The sequence below is a fragment of the Rhipicephalus microplus genome, chromosome 5, assembly GCF_043290135.1.
Source record: "Rhipicephalus microplus isolate Deutch F79 chromosome 5, USDA_Rmic, whole genome shotgun sequence".
Lineage (NCBI taxonomy): Eukaryota > Metazoa > Arthropoda > Arachnida > Ixodida > Ixodidae > Rhipicephalus > Rhipicephalus microplus.
The window spans coordinates 82,028,864-82,053,895 of record NC_134704.1 but is presented as its reverse complement, the minus strand read 5'-3'; the positions used below and the strand labels follow the sequence as shown (position 1 = coordinate 82,053,895).

Sequence of the window (25,032 nt, the reverse complement as noted above, 5' to 3'; positions counted from 1 at the left end):
CATGTGTATGTCGGCCTACTCATGTGGAGTGTGGTAGAGCAAGTTGTGGGGAAGAGAGTGAGGATAAATAGGAGTGATATGAGGGGAAGAAGAAAATGGGAAGGGTAAATCATAGCATCAACAGTATAGCATAGGCGCGGGTAGTATAGTAATTTGAGTGGGAAAGGGTAGAGTGGGTGAAGAGAAAAAAAGACAAGGGGAGAAGGTAGAGCATAGCGTAACCGTATGTATCGCCGTAAAGCAAGAGAATAGGAAAGGAAGATGAGAGTGAGGAGCACAGATGTAAGGGTGACGTAGAGAGAATAAAGGGGAAGTGAAGCTAGCATAGCTCTGTATAGAAAAGGGGGGGGAAATGGAAATGAAAGGTACGAGTAGTTATGTGAGGGGGATGCAAAGGGTAAGAAGGAAGAGAGGGGAAGTCACTGCATCGAAAAACGTTATGTTTTTTTCCTGCCATGCATGTCGAGTGGTTTGCACGCTTTGAACGCTAGCGTTCTCATGCGAGCGCGAGCGTTGCCGAACGACTCACTGAACGCGATCTTCGCTGAAAAAAAAAGTCTCTGCTCCTCGCTTTCTGCAGATATTACCATGAGGGAAACTTCAATTTCTTTAGTGTGTATTCTTTTTTATTTGCAATCCCCGCCACGTTGCATGTTTGAGTTACTTTAAGTCAGATACCTTCCATTCTCTGGTGGCATTAATGAATCTGTTGCCGTTAAGGTATCGAACGAATGCTTTTATGTACAGGTGATAATGTTCGCACTTTCGTTCACCAGACTCTTTTCGCGGGCTCGTCGTACTTGCCGCTGGTTTACTGGCATTCTTCGCGCCAAATACTCGAAACTCGAATTACAAGCATTCGACAAGTACACACGAGCGCATTATATAAGGCAGTAGTATAGAATATGCCTCCAAGCACGTGGCAAGCCTTTCCTTCTTCACAACACATATATATATATATTTTTCAGGAATGTGGTACCTTAAGAAAGAAGTCAAAGAGCAAAATCTTTGGTTTCTTTCTTTCTTTTTTCTCTTTCTTTGTTTTTTTTCCTTCTTTCTGTTTTCTTTATTTTTCTTTCGCTATCTCTCTATTTCTTTCTTTTCTTCTTTCTTACTTTCTTTCTTTCTCATCTCTTGACGCTCTCACTAGTCACACCCCGTTTCTTTGTCTCACAGACGCAATTCCGTATCGCGATGACGCTCTTCCTTATACCAGCACTAACGGCCGATATAAAAGAAATCATTACTTTAATTCAGAAGCATTTGATTCAGCGAAACAAATCAGCGCTTGGTTGACCAAAGCGGCCAGTACCACGAACTAGAAGTGCGTCATAAATCGTCTGCCCACCGAAGGTGACAGCAGTGAAACGTAGAAAGTAAAAAATAAAAAAAATGAAAACTATGGCCGCAGGAATAGAGTTTTAGTGTCGAGAATCAAAGAGTGTAAGTTACAATGCTTGCAGGCGCAGAACGAAAGAGAAAGAGAGCAGAGAGATGTAAAGCTAGCAGGTGCGGAAAGCTTGGAACGTGATCAACGTTGTGCGGTACACCTCTCGAGGGCGCAGTTGTATACGAAAGGTGGTGCTGGTAGTCCGTGGACGCTGAAAAAAAGGGGTTATGCCAGGCTGGTTTAAGCGGTACCATGGGCGGGCGGGCAGCCGCAGGAGCCAGGAGCAAACGTGAGGCCTGTCCAGTGGGTCTTTGCCGTGCATCCTCCAGATTTACGACTTCCGATGGCCCGACCGAGAAGAATGGCCCGACGCACGGCTGTCCCGAAGTGAAGGCGGCAAGCAAAAAATACGAAACTAACGGAGTCGCGGGTGCTTCGGTCAAAAGCTGTATTTTTCTCTCATTTATCGTTATATTACGCAAATAAATAATGAAATATGGGCACCCAGATATGGCGTTGTCTGCTCCCCCCTTTTTTTCCTGGAAGCGAAGCTGAAATATATTTTGAGTCGGCGTGACAATACAGTGGTCAAATGGAATGCTTTATGAAATGGCATTATAAAATGAAGGAATAAAGCGATACGGAAGTCAGCTTTCCATTTTGATAAGGATAGAGAGAAAAAAAAACGCGGCAGAGGTAGATAGATAGATAGATAGATAGATAGATAGATGGATAGATAGATGGATAGATAGATGGATAGATAGATAGTTAGATAGATAGATAGATAGATAGAAAGATAGATAGATAGATAGATAGATAGATATATATATATATAGATAGATAGATAGATAGATAGATAGATAGATAGATAGATAGATAGATAGATAGATAGATAGATAGATAGATAGATAGATAGATAGATAGATAGATAGATAGATAGATAGATAGATAGATAGATAGATAGATCACTTTATGACCTGCGGTGTTGTCAAAAAGGACGTCGTTGAATTCGCTGAACTCCCCGGGGTAAGGCGTAAGCTGTGCGCCAGAGGTTATGTGATCTCCTCCGACCCGAAAAGCCATACTAACCATCGCGTGGCGCAGTCAATCCGAGTTATGAACGGTTCTTTTCCGGCACGTGCATCTGTCCTCACGACTGAAGCGCCTGGGGACGTCTTTGATTATATGTTTATTACGTGCCTCGCATCAATTCACGTGGCCCATCGTCGTCAAAGGGCATTCTCTGCGTGCCTCACTTCTATGGTACTGTGCGTCCGCGAGATTGAGCGTCGTGACTGATGAAAACGAATGCCTTGTGGGTATGCGGAAAGCCCTTACGTACGACAATCGTCACTCTGTGTGCCGGTGAAGCAAGAATCATTTAAGGTTTAATTGGGAGAACAGATGTTGTATGCATTTCCCTTACCAATGTTGCGGCATCGGCAGGAGAGCGAAGAGTGAGAAGTTGTGCACGTAACGGCCTCGACGAAAGCGAGTGCTGTCAGGAAAGAGGCTCAGAGACTAGAACAGCTACGCCCAACGTAGAAGCTGAATATTTTGTCGTTGCTCTATACACCTGGAAGTGGAAAGAGAAAAATGTTCACCCATTTCCTCTGTTTGTTCTGATATGTCAGCGCATTCATTAACTACATCATTCGGCTCTGCTTTTATTCTCTATTACTAGGCACCAAAATTTTAATTAGTTTGATTTTCTTTGCTGAGAAAGGTGAAGTTGTTCGCTTTGAAGCTCAAAGAATGAAAATATTTGGTATGTAAATGGTAGTATTGCTACTAAAGTCACTAAATGACACATCTTTCTGCGATCACTAAGCATTTTTTTCTTGTTCTCTGCAAGTGCTGCTTCATAATTAATGGTCCGCTTTACTGCCGATCAGCACACCCGTCTCGGTAGAACAGCGGTTGCGGATCTCTGAGCCGACCCAAAGGTAGCCCGTTCGATCTTGGCTGTGGCGATCGCACTTCGGTGGATAGTGAAATGCTAGAGGATGTTCCTCTGTACGATAGCAGTGCACGTTGAAGAAAATCCGACAATCTAAATTTCCAAAGACCAGCACTACGTGCTTCATATTCATGTCGTAAAACCACAGGTATAATTGTTATTACTGCTGGTAAATAGTGCTTGGGCGTTCAGGCATGCTAGTATTGCTTGCGCATTGGAACCATTGCACTTAATGACCGCACAGCCTACACTTCATGAAAATTTTGTACCCCTGCAAAGCCACAAGACATGTTTGTGTAAGTGAGAAAGAAAGAAAGAGTAAAAAAAACTGCGCTTCAAGACCAGGGCAAGCAGTGATGGCAGCGAAATCAAAAACTTACAAAGTCTAAAAACACAAAACAACAACAAACGAGACGAATATTTCTGCGAAAAAAATCCTGGTTGCCGTGGTCCACTTCGGAGAGGCACCGACCGAGCTGTGGTAGCGAGGCTGGCAAACAAGCCCTCCCGGGTGCAAACAAGACCATACCACGACGTACGTGTCCCAATTACAAGCGCCCCATCAACGCCCAGTGAAAGTCGTTGATTTCCCGTGTCCTACTCGCCGTGTTCTCGTAGAAAGCTCTAACGTCGTAAGCATAAGCAAGTAAACGGTTAATTAGACGAGACCAGTGCTAAAATTACCTACATCCGCCAACATAATTTTTTTTTCAGGTGTTGTGTTTAGATGATGATGATGATGTCTCCACTATGGCTCTTGCCTTCTAAGGGGGATTGGCCAAGAATTGAGGATATGAAATTTAAGGCCTTTCAAATGACACGTAATCAAAGATGCGCGAGTGTTTTCTTCGTTGTCTAGACACACGTGCACACTACATTTTTCAAAAGATTATAGTGTTGTTGTTGATGATAATGATTAAAAAGATGACGAAGAAACATACATTTCCTTCTGTGGCGAGAAAAAAAAAGGATTGCAGTCATGAAGAGTATGACGGGGTGAAAAAGTTAACCATCGTCATGTTGAGGAGGCAGTCGTGATGGTAGGGAAGACATGTTGTGGATGAAAATGAAGAAAAATTGTTTGTGATGGAGGATAATCGTCGTCATTATAATCAACCTTCGAAGAAAAAATCTTGATTTTCTCAATTTTAGTCATAATATCCACGGACTGTGATTTAATACAGCGGGCACGCAAAACTATTGCCGGCCTGAATAATATAGAGAATAATACGAATTACCTTCATACTTAGACCTGATTGACGGCAGGTGGTCGAATGAAAAACCTGTTACTGGACTTCAACTGGACGCAACAACAGACTAGACCATTGAGGCTCTCAGAATTGTGCATTGACGTAATCTTATGTTCAAGGCTTTTTGATTGGACCCACCGAGTAAGAACATACATTTTTTATGATCACTGTCACTTGTCACACGCACACACACACACACACACACACACACACACACACACACACACACACATATATATATATATATATATATATATATATATATATATATATATATATATATATATATATATATATATGTGTGTGTGTGTGTGTGTGTCAGAGAAATATATATATATATATATATATATATATATATATATATATATATATATATATATATATATATTCTCTGTCTCTTTCTTGAGTGACTAAAAGAAGATTAGGAAACTGTTTCAAAGAAACATTAATCTGCGTTTTCTCTTATAAAGTTGCTTTTATTTATTTCGGCTGAAATACGTGGCGCAAGGTTGACCAAGAGGAAAAAAAAAAGACGAGACAGGCGCTCTTTCTGTCTCGTCTTTTTTTTTCTTTTTTTCTCTTGGTCAACCTTGCGCCACGTATTTCAGCCTAATATGTACCAACTAGCCCAACATAACGTACTATTAAGCTTCATTTATTTCGCTGACCGTTATAAATGTCTAACATGATTGTATTTTATGCTGCGCCACCTAGCAACGGCTCGCTTGCATAATAGTGGTGTACTGTGCTTACTTCTTGCGCCTGCAGGGCTCGGTGACTCTCTTCAAAGGAATTCGGCTGATCATGCCGTTAACCAGCGCAGCCCAAGAGATGTCCAACCGGCCAGATCAACCACGCTCAACAACAGACTACGCAAGATGCTCGTTGAGGTCAGTGCAACGTTGTGTTCGTTTAAAACGTTCAAGTGCTTAAATAACTTCTGCGTACACCGGCTGCTTCGAAACGCTAAGTAAGACTATGTGTCTTACCACAAACGTTTTGAGCACCACTGCATATTTTATGTATGACAAACTGCTAATGTCAACGAATATGAACAGTCGCAGTTGTACGGAGTGAACCAGGCGGGTGAAATTGACAGCCAAATTTCGTTATGCTTTTCACACCTGCCACGTGTAAAGGCGTCCGTTTCGGCCAATTGCAGCCGAATCATGGGCACAAGCTGGCTGTTGTGAATACCTGTTTCATAGAAATGTACAGGTTTCTGTATGAATGGTGATTGGGGGGGGGGGGGGGTTCACCTCGTAGCCCCCGCCCCTTGCCACCCTCCCTCCCGAATTCCTCCTATTGAAGCCCCTACAATGAGAATTCATTGCAAGGATGAGGTACTTGGAGTAGGAAGCTGTAAGCAACCACTCCCTCCTCCCATGTGCGCATGCCTTACACGCCATGGGGGTCTACTGGTTAAGGTTCCCTGCAGCTGACGTGAAGGTGCGGGATCAAATAACGGCCACGGAGAAAGTGCTTGAAGCCCGTGTGCTCAGATATAGGCGCACGTTGAAGAACTCAAGGCGGTAGAGATTTCCGCAGCTCTCCAGTACGGCGTCTCTCGAACCCAAATATCGTTGTTTTGGGACGTTAAACCACAACAATTATTATACCTAAACTTTATCGTTACGTACAGAACAACCATTCTACTCTACTGTTTTCTTTTTTTTTTTTGTTGTGAAGTCGTGCAAGCTCTGACATCTTCTTTTCTTTTACAAGAATTGCTGCACTTTTCTCCATCTTTCGAGCAAAGCTGCTTCTCATGAAATAAACGTGCCTTTTCGTTCAGGAAACGAGGTACGGTACAGGAGACTTGTATGTCCTGTTTTCATGACACAATCGCGTGAACGATACTTGAGTCTCTGAATGCTAGACGCTACGCAGCAACTACCCACCACGCTTCTCTAGACCGCCGCACATCAGCGATGCAGCTGGCCCACTGAAACCGTGCGTATAAGGTCCTGCACCGATAACGACGTAATGTAAACTGGGTGTAGAGTGAGGGAAGGTGCGTGGCTTCTCGAGCGGAGCTCCGCTGGTTTCAGATAAGAAACGTTTTCGGCATGCCGGTCGGGCTCACAACATAGTAGGAATGACGCAGAGGTTTTGCAAGAAAGAGCTGAAACATAAGTGCATAACATACAACACCGAAATAGATGTTGTATTAAAACACACGGAGAGGCAAGGTTTATTCAGCACCTTGCAAAGAATCCTTCCGGTGGCGAAGGTGCGTCTTCGCCAAGTGGTGGTGGTTGGAGAACTTCTGTGAGTAGAGCCCACACACGCTGGCTTGCAGTCGGAAGCACATATAGAGATAAGCGAAATTCGAAGCGGCAGTGAAATTTGAAGAAGCGTGCTTCCGCTTATCTTTGTTCCCTTTTTCCGTGCGTTCTTTTCTTTCTGCTGGACTCAGCAGTATTATGGCGCTCAATTCTTCTCGCTAGAGCTCACTCACAGCATGTGGCGGCACAGTCAGCAGTACAGGGACGACGCAAGACGATACCCGAGTCACGCCAGGCGCAGGCACGGCACGTTGTCGAGTTCCTTTTTGAAGAATGGCCATCAATATCTCCTCCGGCTCGATCTTGCGTTTCCTTTTGTTTGTGCCCTCAATTCTATCAGCTACTAGCCTCGTTAGCTGGTAATTCTTTCTGCTTTGACGTCTTCCGTGCCCCGAAATAGTACGGTGACTAACCGCAGGCGAGGAAGCAGGAGGATATCTGGCTGCAGATTCGCCCCGAATTTCGTACGAAAATCACAAAAATATTTGGTGATTGACTCCTACCGGATCACTGGAATTATTTTGCATTAGCACCTGATCGAGTGCTTGAAGCCACTGACAACCAATGTTTATGGTGCCATTTTTTAGCGGAGCGGCAAGGTTACTGGTAAGTGAGTCTAATCACGGAATGGCAAAGTGGAAAACGCCGATAAGAATTTGTAGTCATAATTGTTCTATATACAGCGAACACGACGTGTTTATTCACATGCTGTCAAAAGTTAGCGCGAGAGTGGTTCGTGGTCAAGCGTGGTAGTTTAGTGCGCATGCGTGCATTCCGCACGCATGCGCCGTGGCTTGACTTTGTCCACTGGCGGCCGTGATGACAGCGCCGCTTTTCACCGAGAAACTTCTTGTACGTCGTAAGCAGCGCATAATTGAGCGGGGTTGGATAATAATATATATACTCCAACTTTGAGGATTGGCGCGCATGACAGCCTCAGTCTACGCGACTACGTACAAGAAAGTGGTCAACTTTATATTTCATATTTCAGCTTCAATTCTTCTCCGCTAGGTAGCACCACATGATGGTTTTTGCTACCTTTAGGTATTAAAAAATAGAAATCCTACTCACAATGCAAGAAAAATGTTGAGATCTCAGACTATATTTTACGGTCTTTTCGTTTCTACTAGAATCTACATTTTCTGCACAGTTGTCGACCTTTTTGTTACGCATTTTCGCTTCGTCAAGAGGTTCCCTACTTTTTTCCTTTAAGAGAAAGCAGTGTTTGTTCTTTTTTCCTATGAAGGGCACCTGCATTTACTCTAATATATTATGGGTTGCGACAAAAATGTAGCATTTTTATTGTTATACTAACGTTTATATCTCTCTTGACTTCTTCCAGTTTCTACACGATTATTGATCTTCGCATGCACAGAGCGCTAGATTCTGTAAGAGGGACGTGCACTAGCATGGGGTACGTGCATGAAAATAGCTGAAGTCCGAACAACGAAGAAAATGGAGGCGGAAGGTCAACTATGAATGGCAGGGTTTCGCAGATAAGTTCCACATTTACCACATTGTCCGCCACTGTTCTTCTATATAGGTGATTACCTGTCTTAGTTCATCAATTTATATTCCACTCATATCCATGTTCAGATGCAAGGTTGCTTGTTCAAATTAGTTTATGACGTTATAGGTACAGTGATTGGAGAATGAAACGCAATTCTCGAAGCGCGTGGCTGCCGGCGTTGATCGGGTCGGTGAAGGCCAGTGCATTAGTGATGGATGATGTCCGCATCCGGTAAAACGCCGTCTAGTCTGTGGTTTTCGGTGGCACCGGTGGAGCGCTGCTTGCCGCCGCTTCATAACACTGCGTTCACGTGCCGCATCTCGCGAAGCGGCTGTATCTGGCAGGCGTGAGTTACGAAAAATTACAGCGCACGGTTGGATCAACTGGGAAGCGTAGACGTCACGAACGTTAACCGAATGCAGTCACCATGCGCCACGATCACTCTCACGCTCACCGTAACCTATCGCCGAGCACTGTATTTGTCCCCCCCTCCCTTCCTTTAACCCACATCTAAAAAGGCCTTCCAGTGAAATCTCATTTACGTCATTATTGGTGCTATTGTTGGTTCTATAGTGAGGCGTGTTGAACAATCAACAGTAATCCTTACCCCGCCATTCCCGCAGGCCACAGAAATGGATAATTATTCCTGCTCCAGACAGCATACAGCCACTGAGACAGATAGTGTCACCAACCACGTTCCGCGACAAAACTGTGCCATCGAGGCGTGAAGAAAGACCTAAAGAGAAACAAGACAGTAGCCGAGTGGAGTGCCGCGGGGTTATCGTCTCGAGCACGCCCGTCGATTGCCCTCCAGTTCCCTCTTCATTTCGGGAATTTGCCGGGGCCTCGGCCTAGTAAAGCTGCGTACCAAGGCCCAGACGTGGCCTACGCGCAAAGAGGGGCTGGTCTGACGGATGCCCCTTCAACGAGAAGCCAGGTCACGTATCCGGAAACGGAGGAGATAGGAAACAAAGATACCGAGCCGCCTCGTTGCCGTCCAGATGTATATTCCCTAGGAGCCGCCGATAGTACAGTTTCCCGCCAGAGTCTTTGTTATTCTCTCTGCGAGCTTACTTCAGAAGGGCTGTCTTTGTCTAGCCTGCATTGTAGTGTCGTTGTATGTTCTTGTTGCTACCCCATATCGCTACAAGGCAAGTATTGCCATTCAGAAAAGAATAAACAAAGTATAGGACCCAGATTTGCCTACTCCGATTTCCTTTCATTTCTAATTTTTATCTCCGACCTTCTTCGCATTGCTATTCCATGATCGCATTGCTATTCCATGAGTCAAGAGCACGCCGTTACGAAATAGAAATGCAGGGACCCCCGTTGTTGAATATCGTGTAGCAGAGCTGCCGCAAAAGCTGTAAGTTGTTGGAATTTCAACTTATCGTGAATGGAATATAAAAAATTGGGTGTTTCCCACTCTAGGAAATTATTTGCCGAATTTATAAAGAGCAGTCATAGAACGATATGTAAGTGAAGGAAATGGTGAACTGCGCTCTTTAAAGGGACACTAAAGAGCAAGAACAATTTTTCGCGTATTAGTAAAGTACGATCTCACAATCACCAATATACCACACTTACCACAACATGACGCTTAGTAATCCAGAAAATGCTAGAAAAACAAATGCGGGTGCTGACGCCATGTTGAAGTTCCCCCACCAAACACCGCGGTGTGAGAAATTTCGAAAGCGCCTGTTGGGTGCTACGTAGCTTCCTATCGATAAACATGAAGCACATCGTAATATGTGGATGTCATAGACTTAGCATACGAAGTTCCAAAAAATTTAATTGAGCCAATGCCACGGAAAGCTGAAAATACATTATAAACTTTACTAAGTCACGTGATTTTAGCGCAAAATTAAAAAAAAACTTCGACCTAATTTTTTCTGCTAATAAATAACTTATTATAGTGAAACATATGACATGAGACTTCTCAGGATGCATTTTGTTAACCTAAACGAAGTCACTGTTCTTCCTCTTTAAGGCCTTTTAAGGAGAACAGCAGTGCTTGCCTCAGCTAATGGGAAATGTGACTATGCGCTTCAATACCAGTATTAATATTGTGAGGAACTGGTTTGTTCAGCCAGGCTCGAGCTAAATCATACTGGTGACGATATTTACAGATGATGAAGATGTACAGATGATGACGATATCTAAAGAGAATGGAGAGTCATTCGCTTGTCGCGCTCACACTAATTCCCCCACGCGGTGAAAGCAACCACCTGGTTGCCTGAGAGTGTCATGAAATGCGTCGTGCATAAGGCTTTAAACGAGATACGTTCACTATTTCTCTCCCTCGGCAACGATGATCAGGATTAGTGCTAAAAGAAGAAACGCGGTAAATTACAAGAGATGTCTGTTCGACCACCATGTACGGCATGGACCCTCGGTCGTGGCCTAGTGGTTACGACCATGTACGGCCCAATGAAGCGACTGATGAATTTGTCGCATAAGCCGGGGACGCGCAGTGGAGTTCATAGAAGAACTTCGTCACCAGGGGAAGAACTCACAACACGACAAGACGAGTCATAGCGAGATTTTCGAGTTTTGAGAGAGCCCGTGTTAACGCGGGCAGTGTGCGAGACGAGATAAAAATTCTTCTGAGAAAGGAGCCGTCGAGGGTGCAGGGGCCGAAAGGAAAGAGACGTCCAGAGCGAAACTCGGTGAGCGACCATAGACGAGAAAAAATGGAGAAAAGCCGGTAGTGCGTTGAGCAGCTGTATTATAGGTGAATGTCACGAAGGGTAGAATTTCATCCCAGTTCGTGTGGTTGGGGAAATGTACATGGCGATCATGTCCGATAAGGTCCGATGAAAGCGTTCAGTCAAACCGTTAGTCTCCGGGTGGTAGCTAGAAGTGGTCTTGTGAACAGTGTTCGAGGCAAGCAAAAGTTGCTCGACAATAGAAGAGAAAAAGACTTTGCCTCGATCGCCCAGGAGAATGCGCGGAGCTCCATGGCGCAAAAAGATGTGGCGAAGAAAGAAATCGGCGACCTCAGTGGCAGTCCCAGATGGTATAGAAGCTGTGTCTGCGTAGCGGGTAAGGTGTTCGACGGCCATGACAATACAGCGATTTCGAATCGATGATATAGGAAGAGGGCCATTGAAGTCGATTCCAACGACTTCAAAAGGCGAGGCTGGACAAGGAAGAGGCTGCATTCTGCCAGCCGGAGCAGCTATCGGTCGTTTTCGCCATTGCAAATTGACACAGGAGGCGACGTACTTAGCGACGGCTGCATAGAGGCCAGGCGAAAAAAAAACGACTTCGTTTTTTGTCGTAAGTCTTGTGATAGCCTAGATGAGTGGCGGTTGGACCATCATGAAAGGCTTCCAGAACTTCACGTTGCAGAGAACGTGGGATGACAGGTACTTACTTTTTGCCATCGATGTGGTAAATGAAGCGGTATAAAGAACCACCGACCAGCTTAAATTGTTTAAGTTGTCGACAAAGTCTGCGGTTTGGAGGAGTAGTAGAGCCAGTCAAGTGGTCAGCAATGGTGTGGCAGTATGGGTGGACACGTTGTTGTGAAACAAGGACGAATAGGGTGCGATGTGATCAACTTGGCACTGCGATTGAAGAGGTACTCTCGTTTTGGAGTATCGATGGTGAGTGGCCTCCGCTGGGCAAAGAACAGTGTGATAGAGCATCAGCATCTAGATGCTTTCTCCAAGATCTATAGGCGACATCGAAGTCGTACTTTTGCAGGCGAAGCGCCCAGCGACCCGGTAAGTTTTCGAGCGATGAAAGCCACCATAGGGCGCTATGGTCAGTAACGACGGTAAAATGACGGCCGTGAAGATATGGTCAGAATCTTTGCACTACCCAAACAACACCAAGGCAATCCTGCTCGGTGATAGTGAAATTCTTTTCTGCAGCGTTAAGAACACGACTTGCGGAAGCAACGACTCGTTCGCGTGAGTTTTTGTCACGCTGCAAGAGTACCACACCTCGACCATTACTACTTGCGTCGGTGTGAAGAATGGTGGGGGCGGTTGAATCGAAGTGACACAGTACCGGATCCGACGTTGAGGGCTTGCTTCAATGCCGTGAAAGCGCTTTCGCAGTCTTCAGACCAAACGAAGGTGACGTTCCTTGCGAGGAGTGGATGGAGCGGAGACGCAAGTTCTGCGAAGCCATGTATGAAGCGCCGGAAGTAAGAAGATAACCCAAGAAAGCTGCGCCGGTCCTTTTGACGTATAGTGGACGAGGAAAATCGAGAACGGCAGCAAGCTTCTAGGGGTCCGGCCGAATTCCTTCTTTGCTGACGAGGTGGCTGAAAACCTTGATTGTCTTGCTGGCAAAGGTACATTTCTTGGGGTTAAGCTGTAGAACGGCTTTTGCAAGGCATGTGAGGACTTAATCAAGACGTTGTAGATGCTGCGAGATTGTGGACTAATACACTACTATGTCATCGAAATAGAACAGACACGTTTTTCTTTTCAAACCACGCAATTCACCATCTATCATGCGTTAGAAGGTGTTGAGCGCATTACGGAGTCCAAACGTATGATGTTGCGTCGCAGCATGTCTCAGTCGTTTTCCTCGATAATCTTTCGCTGCCTGAGACACGCGATATGGACACCGATGTGCAATACGAGAGCCGTCAGTCTGGATGCTGTGAGTAGCGGTGGTAGTCATGCTGAGGACGGGCGAGTTCACATCAAATAGACAACGGTGTCTATTCAACAGGGTGAGCAAATCTTCAGTTTGAGCAGGTGTTAAGTCAGTGCTTATGGTTGCCGGCACAGGTGTGGAAGAGGCATTGAATGGCAGTGATTGTGACTTTGGGACATCGTTGTAGTTGTTGTTCGGAAGAGTAACAATCGCAACAGGCTCACTGTCAACCACGCAAGATACTGTTGAGCCACAGGGGAGCTCTACACACTCGGGCGTTTGATTTAAAACGGTTAGGTAGGTAGACCCATCGAAGAAGCGAATGAGCCCTGGTGTGATCACAATGCCCCTACGTAGGGTATGGCCGTAAGGGAGAATTAGTACGTCACCATCCACAATGTTGGTGCAATTAACACTTATAATTTCTTCGATGTATGTCCGAAGTACACAATTTAACGTGGTGATAAGGCAGATGCATCCATCGTGTTCAAGCGGCGAATAGTTAGTGGCATTTAGGTGCAGGAGGTGCTGAGGACAAGATAATAAAACGGACGCAGAAGACAAAATCCCACCCCAGAATGAGAGCGTCGGTGCACTCACGAAATACCGCGAAAACGATGTGATGACGAATACCTTTTATGCAGACACGTACGGTACACTGTGCAAGTGGACGAATGAGAGCGTTGGTTGGTGCATCGAGAGGTGGGCTGCCATAAGGCGTGGCGACTTTTCAAAGGCGGAAAAAAATCAGCATGAATAATCGAAACGGCAAAGCCAGTGTCTACAAGAGCCTCAAAGCGTACACCTTCTACAAACACTACTATCAAATTCAATGGCCGCTCTGGAGGAATTGTTAGCTATCCGGTGGATGCAGTTTCCCCTCCTGAAATTGCATCAAGGAGTTTTCCGCGTGAGCGTTCGTGAAATGGGAGGCGGGCCGCAGAGGCGACAGTGAACGGCGACCTCGCCAAGGCGAACTGCGGCGAAACGTACGGGAATTCCCAGGCAAGTCAGTACGGTAGGTAGGAGACGGTGAACGGTAATAGGACGAGCGAGAGGGTAGTCGTAGGTAGTGCATGGTCGGACAGAAGCTTCGATGTACTTCAGGAGCGTAGCCGCGTTGCTCATCTTGTTGGCACCTTCGACGAAACCGAGCGATATGTCCTCGATAGCCACAGTAGTAATAGATTGGCCGAGGAGGGTGCTGAGGTGCGTAGTAAGACGGTGCACGCACTGGCGGTGACAACGAAGCCGCAGAAGTATAGTCTCCTGGTGTAGGCACAGAAACGGTGGGTGTGGCAGAGAGCGCGGAAACTTGAGCGTAAGCGGGCGTCTGGCGCGCGCAGGGACCGTTGGATCACGTCGGACGCGATGCGGACGCGATCTCTTGTTTAATCAGGTCTCGAAAGCTATCTTTTGCAGAAGGGAGAGTAACTTCCGCACCGCAGGAAGAGCAGTGGCTGTGAAGCTCTTCCCGAACGATGTCGCGAATATGCGCACGCAAGTTGAGGGGTACAGGCAAACGAATGTCGGTGGCATCGTAGCAGAGGCAAAGAGACTGAAGCTCGTCAAGTCGCTGACAGATGGTTATCATGTCCTAGGTGGTGGTAGGATTTGGCGTGGCGAGGGCGTTATAGGCGATAGTGTTGATGCCTTTAATAACGTGGCGTATTTGGTATTTCTGAGACATAAACACTGCAAGGACAACCTCAATATACGAGGTGTAAGATTCATCCGGCAACTACGTGCGTTCAGTGAGCATCTTTTTTTGCTGCCTCAGCGTGAACTGTAGGGGCACCGAAAATTTGACGAAGTTGCTGCTCGGAAGTGTCCCAGTCAGGAAGATCCGGGTAATAGTTCCAGAAACAAGTTTTGGCAACATCGGACAAGTAAAATGGGACGCTGCACAACTTCTGTTGATTGTTCCACCTGTTCAAATCGCGGACGAGGTCGTAGTTCTTGATCCAGTATTCTCCATCATCGTATCGGTGACCGGAAAACACAGGTGGATCACGCAGGTGAATGTGTCGGTGGCTGCACTAGGACGGTGACGTTGGATAGGCCAGGGTTTTCTTGGGCTGCCATGGCAGGGGATTGTATGCGACGACCCGAGCGGAGCTCCAGCAAGAACGGGCGAGAGGACTTGGGGAAACAGAAAGCACCATCCACCACTTGTGAGGAACGCGTTTATTCAGCCAGGCTCGAGCTAAATCACACTGGTGATGATATTTACAGATGATGAGGATGTACAGGTGATGATGATATCTAAAGAGATTGAAGAATCATTCGCTTGCCGCGCTCACAATATGAATAAAGTGAACTGTAAAGAAGAAGAAAAAGGCTGCTTTGGCTTTCAAGTCATTTTAGGAGCTTGTACAAATGACACTGTGAGTTATTCACTATTGAGTTTTGTATCTGCTTCCACGATGGTGGTATGGTACAGATGTTACAGTGCTCTTGTGCTGACCCGAAAGTCGCGGGTTCGATTCTGCTTCTATTGGTCGCATTTGGATAGAGACAAAATATCAAGCATGCCCTACTGTACTCTTTCAACCCTACGTTAAGTCTTGAAGTCCCACCGAGGTTCCGCCGAGCAGACGTGACTCTTCCATGTATAGGCTGTGGTTGGGCGTTGCGTTTACGAATGCATACGCTTTGCGCGTTGGGTGTCCGACAATGCTGCCTGAGACCACTGCGGTGACGAAGCAGCCATACGACATACATTTTGTGACTTCCTATAGTCGAGTGGAAAGTGACTATGCCGTCGCAATGAGCTCAGCAAATTAGATAATTAACCTCTGTTGAAAAAAAGAATTTGACAATATTGCCAGGATTCAACGTCACAGGAGAAGGCCATGCAAGCGCTACTGCGTTTCTTGCGATCGATTGGCTTTTCTGCACGGTTGTAGCCAGAACGACCTTCCTGCATGTGTGTTGTTTTGTTTTCTTCTTAACGCACGTGCATTTTTTCTCTCCCTTTTTGTCATTCTCTACGCCTTTTTTTGGCCCATTTCTCCTACCTCAGTGCTGGGTAGCAAACTGGATTTCAATATCTGGTTAACTTCACGGCCTTTCTCTTCTCTCTCGCAATAGGAGTGACCTTTTGTCAGAGTGTTTGCTTTGGTTCTTCGCTAAATAGTTCGTACTAAAAATGCACGTACTACTTCGATCGCATATATTCATACGAATGAAGTTGTACGTGCCCAGGAGAGCCTTTTTGCTGAAATCACATTTTCAATACCTCTCATGTGAATTTAGCTACAAAACCCTCCGTATTGCAAGGCTAACATCTTTACATCGGAGAACTGCGTATTCCGGTGTTTCATTCAAACGAAAAATAAGTACAGTCAGATTTAGACACGTTCATTTACGGCTTTTATAAAATTACAACTATGTCACTTCGTTGTGCACGTAGAGCTGTATAAGGGCGGTTTCTCTGTTAATTTTTGTTTATAAACAAATAGTGAAGTACAGCTAACATGGATATCCTTCTGGCTTTGAACATTACACCTTGCCTTTACTCTCCTATTTCACTTCAATTCAACTCCACAAGTAATGCCATGACGTTATAATGCGTATAATTTACTCTCTTTTTGTCTTTATCACCACACAAACTTCCTTAAAGCAGTAGTTCACTTCCCAGCGTTACTGAGATGTTTGTGTTTTAGAAAAATTTTGCGTGTGTGTCTGTGTGTGCGTGCATTTTTGCCGAGGACTTTTCACGGTGAATCCTAACGCATTTCGCCGATGGTAGCTGGGAGACTGCACTCATTAACTTTACACAATTAACTCAATGAAACGAAACAAACTTAACAGAGCCCTTACACCTCGGAAATTATTAGGCAGGGTGCAAAAAAAACATTAATTGCAACCGGATTAAGGACAGCGGAGGTGGTGCAAGTGCAGGCGAACGGATAAAGGAGATGCGTGACATGGAACAGAGGCCAGGCAATCGATGTCTCCGAGAGGCTGAGCTGGAGTGCGTGAGAAGTGCACAGTCAGGACGAGAAATACGCAAGAGGGAAGAAGGGTCTCGGGTGACGCCACTGTTGCCTGTTGGCTATAGGATTAGATGGGTGTTTACGCTGACACCGCTAGGTGGCACGCAATCCTCGAGCGCCCGTAGAACACACCCTCTCAACACCGCTGAAGAACCCTCTGCTTTCGATCGTGCTCAAGGAAGCGAGGAATTAGCTGTTCCTCCTCAGAACATCGCGTATACTCCCTTTGTGTTGCAATGAAAAGACCGAGACCTCTCTCTCGTACACAGTGTCGTACAATCCTTGCTTTCTTTTGACGCCGTTTACCGTGAACACACGAGTAGAGTAGGGTCGTGTCTTGAGTCTTGGGTTAACTCTGCGTGACCGAAAACACTACCCGCAGTCCGGTCCACTGTACACGGGTTGTGAGAGAACTTTCGATGGTTTTCATTCTGATACCTCATACGATAGCATGATATGTCGTAATTCGGCTAATCTTCACTGTCTATCGAGACATTCTCGACTTGAACACCCCCCCCCCCCCCCTCCGCCACTTCGTGCCTCTATACTTCTTAATGAAAAAGGACTATGGAGAGGTTCCTATTGTAAATATTCTTTCACCTCAAGGTTAGGTTGCTCCTTAAAAATGTTGCCTTGGGAAAATATCACTTTGTCACCAAGTACAGGTGATATACTATTCATTTTCTGCCATGCTTGCTGAAGAACATGCGTGTCAGAAATTCTGGAATAGCAACACATTAAGATAAATTGGTTGTAGCTCGATCACTGTTTTGCGGCTCTGCTTTTCACGATCGGTATAAGAAATCTGGAGGAAATGTGACGTCTGAAGTGGTTTCGCGAGATTGTTCTGGAAACACCGACGGCTCCATTCTCAACGAAGTAACAGTGTTTAACTTTGACACGACGGAGAAACACGTTTGCCTTACGACTGTCTTTCTTAGAGTAACAAATATAACCTTCACAGTTTTGCAAAGCAAAATAATCCCACCCAGTTCACCTATCACTGTTTTCAAGGAAATCCTGTGGCTCAGACTCACCGGTTGGCGCTACCGCCATAAACTTCCTAAATAAGCATCACGTAAAATGTTTGCTTGCTTGCAACAACCCAGTGTATTTTAGTACTCCACTTATGAAATAACGAAGAGACTTGGATTTTCCTCCAGGACAATCGGGGGCCCTATTTAAAGGTGTTCAAAAAATGGCGACTAAATTGCTGGCCCTGTAGTTCAACTGCCACAGTTTTATCGCGCGCGTCTGACATAGAGTGTAGACTCAGCGGCCATGACTTGTAAGTCACATTTTATTCCCATCAAGTTTATCCTTTATTTCTGAAAAGTCAGTCGATTTCTCCGGTGCAGTAATTTTCATAATTTTCTGTTTGTTCGATATATGATTCTTGTGCAGAAAACAAAATACGTTCCTCCATATTTTCAAAAAGTCGCTTCATGACAGCATGGTAACCTATTCATATACATACGGAATTTCTCCCAGATGTCAGTGTATTTGATATGCATCTCTTCAAGCTCTCTGTTTCACTGCTGTCGCGTGAAAACATTTACTCATCCAGTTTTCACTCGAAACGCTATATTTGCGATCTGATTTCCTTTTGTGTACCAATATTACAGCGGCCTCCTGCGTTGTAGCTTTCTTGTTTGCTCCCTTGCCCTGCGGGTGTGTGAAAGCCGACGCACGCAGGCAGTCTCTTCCTAAACGTAGACGTGACCTTTCGCAAACAAGGCTTGCGCATTCTGTGTTTGTTGTTTCGCTTTTGAGCGCTTCATCCCGAACAACTGCAGACAATCTCACATTGAGCTGAGTCCTATTTCCTTTTTTTCACTTAAACTCTAATGACAACTAGACGGGCTGGTGTGAAATAGGGATGCAAGAAAGCTCCGCAGGCTTGCGCGAGTAAACAGCGCGCGTGAACGTTGGTAAAAAAGAAAAAACGTTGATCGCAAACGGTGACTTAATCTCGCAGCCTCGCGAACGCACTTACGTTACGCCAATCATGAAGATTTGGTAACTGCGTTCGGGCGTGATTGGCCCACTCCAAGAAGCAACGGGCAGGACTTCAAATAACGACGAAAGCAGATTTCTGTGTATATTTTGGAAACATATTTATTTGTACGTTTTTGTTTTTACTGCGTATCACACTCATGCATGTTGCAACCGAAGAAGCGGCTCAGGAGGTTGCTGCGTAAAGCATTGGCTGACGCGTTGCGAGCGTGTTTTATAAGCCTGTGCGAAATAAACAGAACAAGATAACACATGCAGCGTAAGAAAATTTGCAGGTGCCACTTGTGTACATGTCTCTTCCCCATCTAAATTCATTTTCGCTGTTTTTTTTTCTCTTTGCGCTTCGCATGCTCCTCCTGGTTGCATACTTAGATAGGACTCATTGCGTTTTCGTAATTTTTTTGTGTAGGTTTCGTCTGTAGCCAACATTGTATAACAAGATCAAGTACGACTTTTGCCAATCCACATCGTCCTCGTGCTCTCCCGACCGTTAAAAATAAATCATGAGATGACAAATATTTTCTTCTTTAGGAATGTAGGCAGTCTCGTTTTCTCTAAAAGTAACACCAGCAACAACAGCTTCTAACAAAAAGCCAGCAAACACAACTCCATCGGAGTGCAAACGAACGCCGCACAAATGAAATCAAAGATGTGCGTCACTCCATTCAATGTCAGAACGCAAAATAAACTCTCGCTCGGATTACCACCACGAAAAACCAGCAAAAGATGGAACGAAGAACGAAATAACGGAGCGATGTCGCGATGTTGAGCGATGGTGGAGGCACGAGTGTTTTGTCAGCTCCCGCCGAAGCAGGTATGTACTGAGAGCAGGCACCAGAGTGTAGGGGAGAGGGGGTCAGGTTAGGGGGCCAGGTTGCTTTTCGGGAAGCGGGGAGAAGACTGGATGAGGAAAAAGTGGTGGCAGCTTCGGGGACGAGCGAAATCTGCAGGGACAGTGACGCGGGGCGGTGACGACGCCGACTCGGCGCAGATATTCCATTAGATGGAGCTCTGACCCTCAGGGGATCCGGAGGCAAATTGAAATGAGTCTGCAATCTGATTGAGGCTCCCGGCCACGATGTCGTATAGGGGGACTGAGGAAGAAAAAGAAAACATTCTCGCGGCAAGAGTTCATTGAAGGACGTCAAAATAACAGAGCGAAAGAGGAACCAGAAAAAATAATTATTACAAATATGCGTCCGGCGTTATAACCAAAAAGTGTTCGCCAGAGGTAGCACGCACAAAGTTAATGAGAAGAGGCGTGAGCTTTAGGGGTACTGGGGGACTTCATTTTGGCTCCCGCCCAAGAAATTTTTTTGTGTAGGTGATAATGGGAGGATGTAGCCAATGTACAATGGTACGTCCATGACTGTCATTGTCACGTTGGCTTTTTTTTGCCTTTCCTTCCGGGATAATGGTGAGGAATACATGCCTGCATTCGGTCGTTTTTTGAGCGCACTCACGCGGGAGAACAAAAGACAGCTGGAAACTGAAAAAAAAAAGAAATAGGTTCTGTAGTCATCGCTGAAATCCTGGAATGGGGTGAGCCACATGAGAGAAACTGGTTGACCATTACGTTTTACCGGCTCATTCGTACCTCATTGCTCAGCTACCACATTGTGGCTCGTCATGAACGCCCGCATTGTGTGAGCCGAAGCTTGGAGCCCCCTTTTTCGTTCCATTGCACTCCCGAAACGCAATTAATAGCAGAATAGGTAGATCGCGAGAGGAATGGAGATGGCGCAGCTGACACCAGTCTTGCAACATAGCGGAGCCTTTAAGTTTAGTTTGCAGTGGCACCATTCTTCCGGTTTTTCGTTTATATAAGGAAACCTAAAAGCATTTTTTTCTGAGTTGTGGACTGTCGCAAGCACGCTTTCGTCATTACAAGCAACGTGACAAAAAACGATAAAAAAAAGAAAGGGCAATACGTTCGCGTATGCCAGTGTGCTTCATTGAAGTCCCTGGCATTTTCGAAAGTTATATTCCAGAGAAAAAAGATAAAAAAATCATTTTTACTTTTCATAGAAAATTGGAGAAGGTATAGAGAGGGAGGTTTTGCCCACCCCGTGTTTCAAACTAAGCGGTGTGCTTGTCATTGTTGTGGTAACCTGTTAGTTTGTGCAATAGTGTTCAGCGAGAATTGTACTATCAACACCAAAACTTCGATATTTGGGCAGCAGTATTGTGCGGGTCCCATCTGCCGTAGTAGATTAGCGACTGCAGTTGTTCTGTTACGCTATATGATGCGGATACAACTTTCAGGCACAGTGGTCGTATTTGAAGAGGGTCATACTGTAGAGGCATCTGTCTATATATATATATATATATATATATCCTGATGAAGGCCAGACTCTACGCCGAAACGTCGAAATAAACTAAACCACGTTGTGACCGCTCACGGAGGATCTACTGGACTATATATATATATATATTGTTAAGCGGTTTATTGGCGGACACTCAGCGATGATTAACGACAGCGACAGTCAATGCGGGGATCGACTCTCTGCGCGAGCTGCTCTTCTTCTTATGAAAAGGGCGACCCACTAGAAGGCGCTGCAGAGGACGACCCACTGTTCAAAGGCTTTACCACAACTACCCCGGGTACGAAAAGGGAGCCGCCTGGCGACCTAACAGGTGGTTACAATGAGCGGGTCATGGTAGGCCTTCAGGCGCTCCACGTTAACAATGTCGCGTCCTCGACGACGCATGGCCGAAGATGGTTCGATGGGTTCAATCAAGTAGTTGACTGGGGAAGTGCATTTGATGACACGGTACGGGCCTTCATATTTGGGCAATAGTTTTGAAGATAGGCCAGTTGCAGTAGTAGGGATCGAGAGCCAGACGAGCGCTCCAGGGAGGTACGTGGGCGCAGTAGTGCTGGCGTCAGCGCGAATGACTTTTTGCCGCTCTTGATCATGCGCTGTAAAGGTCCTTGCAAGCTCTCGACACTCTTCAGCAAGCTTGGCTGTAGCAGAAATAGGCGCCCACTCGGACGGATCTGGCTTGTACGGAAGTATAGTGTCGATGGTGTGCGACGGGTGCCTTCCATATAATAAAAAGAAAGGTGAAAAGCCAGTAGTGCTTTGAGGGGCGGTGTTATATGCGTAGGTGACGAAGGGTAGAATGTCATCCCAATTTGTGTGATCGGCGGCGACGTACTTGGAAAGCATGTCGCCGAGCGTGCGGTTGAAGCGTTCCGTGAGGCCATTCGTCTGCGGGTGGTAAGCAGCAGTTTTGCGGTGAACAACGTTGCACTCTTTGAGAATGGCTTCGACGACTTCAGACAGGAAGACGCGGCCTCGATCACTGAGCAGTTTCTGAGGTGGACCGTGTCGCAGCATGAATCGTTGGAGCAGGAAGGAGGCCACATCGCTCGCTGTAGCCGTGGGGAGAGCGGCAGTTTCGGCGTATCGCGTGAGGTGGTCCACAGCAACAATGGCCCAGCGGTTACCAGCTGACGTTAGTGGAAGTGGCCCATACAAATCGATGCCAACGCGCCCAAACGGCCTGGCAGGGCAAGGTAGAGGTTGCAGACCTACCGGTGACAGTTGCGTTGAAGTTTTGCGGCGCTGACATTCTATGCACGAGCGAACGAATTTCTGCACGTAGCGGTACATGCCGCGCCAAAAGTACCGTTGGCGAATGCGGTGGTAAGTCTTCGATACCCCGGAGTGCGCACATTGCGGATCAGAGTGAAAGATTTCGCATATGTCAGAGCGCATACTGCGAGGTATGACTAGTAGCCACTGGCGGCCGTCACCGTTGTAATTGCGTCGGTGGAGGAGGTCGTCGCGAACGGCGAAATGGTGGGCTTGACGACGCAACGCGCGAGTCGATGGAGTGGATGGATCAGTCAGCAAGTCTATCAGTGATGCAATCCATTGATCCTTGCGCTGTTCAGTAGCAATGGCATGAATGCTAATCGAAGAAATGGCAAGGTGATACACTGAGTTGTTAGCATTGTCGTCAGGCAAGGGAGAGCGCGACAGGGCGTCGGCGTCAGCATGTTGCCTTCCATTGCGGTATAGCACGCGGATGTCATAGTCTTGCAGGCGAAGTGCCCACCGGGCGAGACGGCCTGAGGGATCTTTCAATGACGACAACCAGCATAGTGCGTGGTGGTCGGTGACGACATCAAATGGGCGACCATACAAATAAGGTCGGAACTTTGCAAGGGCCCAGACGATTGCCAAACATTCCTTCTCGGTGACTGTGTAATTAGTCTCGGCTTTAGTAAGCGTACGGCTCGCGTACGCCACGACATATTCCGGGAACCCTGGTTTGCGCTGCGCAAGGACAGCGCCGAGGCCGACACCACTGGCATCCGTGTGTACCTCTGTAGGGGCCGTAGGGTCGTAGTGGCGGAGTATGGGAGGCGACGTCAACAAACGACGAAGTGTTCTGAAAGCGTCGTCGCACTGTGATGACCACGAATGGAGAGGCCCGTTACTTCCGAGAAGCTTCGTCAGCGGCGATATAATAGTCGCGAAGTTTCGTATGAAGCGCCGAAAGTAGGAACACAGTCCTACGAAACTGCGCAGTTCCTTGACGGATGTCGGCTTGGGGAACTCAGTCACGGCCCGAAGCTTGGCTGGATCAGGGAGAATTCCGTCCTTGGACACGACGTAGCCGAGTATTGTCAGCTGCCGAGCTGCAAATTGGCACTTCTTTAGGTTCAGTTGCAGACTGGCGTTGCTCAGACGCGTTAAAACATGCCGAAGGCGTTGAAGATGCGTCGAGAAGTCAGGAGCGAAAACGACGACGTCATCGAGGTAGCACAGGCACGTGTGCCATTTTAGGTCACGCAGAACTGTATCCATCATGCGCTCAAAGGTGGCGGGCGCATTGCACAGCCCAAACGGCATAACGTTGAACTCGTACAAGCCGTCTGGAGTGACAAAAGCGGTCTTCGGTCGAGCGTCCTCAGCCATAGGTACTTGCCAGTACCCTGAGCGCAAACCGAGGGATGAAAAGAATTCTGCTCCTTGCAGGCTGTCAATCGCGTCATCTACCCGCGGCAGTGGATACACGTCCTTACGAGTGATCTTGTTGAGGCGTCGGTAGTCCACACAGAACCGCACAGAACCGTCCTTCTTCGTGACGAGAACGACAGGAGATGCCCAGAGGCTGCTAGAGGGGCGAATAACATCGCGGCGAAGCATGTCGTCGACTTGCTCGTTGATTACACGGCGTTCTGTGGGAGATACGCGATATGGACGTTGCCGCAGTGGTGGCTGTGTGCCTGTGTCGATGCGATGCGTAACGGTGGATGTGCGGCCGAGAGAAGGTGTAGCGACATCGAAAGAAGAGCGGAATTCTTCCAACAGGCCCAAAAGCTGGGAACGCTGGCCCTGCGTAAGGTCGTCGGGTATGCAGGGACCGAATATATCATCGGATGATGAAGCAGATGTCGAAACAGCACCAAGCGTACAGGAACTTGAGCAGTGCATCTCATCGGGTTGATCCATAACTTGCGCGTCTTCGATGGGTTCCACGCTGCCGAGACATTCCCCTCGCACCAACGTAACGCCGTACGGAGATGAGTTCACAACAAAAATAGTGGTGCTGCCGTGAGTGAGTTGCACGGTCGCGAAAGGAACCAGCAAGCTTTTTTTTATGAAGACACGATGAGATGGCGAGAGGAGTGCAGCGGTGTCAGAAAGGCTTGCGCAGTAGAGCGACACCGCAACGGACGAGTTTGCAGGCACTTGAGTGTCGTCTCTGACGAGTAACTTGCTTGCAGCGAATGGACTGTCGGCCGGCGTCAAAGAAGAGAATGGCGTGAGTTCTATTTCTGCTGGTGCGCAATGAATGACGGCGTCGTGGCGGGAGAGAAAATCCCATCCTAGGATGACGTCGTGAGAGCATGAAGAAATTACGATGAATTCGACCGCATACATCACGTCCTGAATCATAAGGCGGGCTGTGCACATCGCCGTAGGGTGAATACTTTGGGCGCTGGCTGTACGAAGCGAGAGCCCACAAAGCGGCGTG

At 46.7% G+C, this 25,032-nt stretch overlaps 1 protein-coding gene across 1 annotated transcript in view; it reads left to right on the top strand.

Moving 5' to 3' along the window:
• The window catches only part of LOC119173811 (cadherin-like and PC-esterase domain-containing protein 1), a 139,657-nt gene that overhangs the window by 20,089 nt on the left and 94,536 nt on the right, over positions 1–25,032 (top strand). Inside the window, exon 3 of the mRNA XM_075894525.1 lies at positions 5,369–5,490. Within this exon, the coding sequence (XP_075750640.1) occupies positions 5,369–5,490 (122 nt within the window). The remainder of the gene's footprint in view (positions 1–5,368; positions 5,491–25,032) is intronic.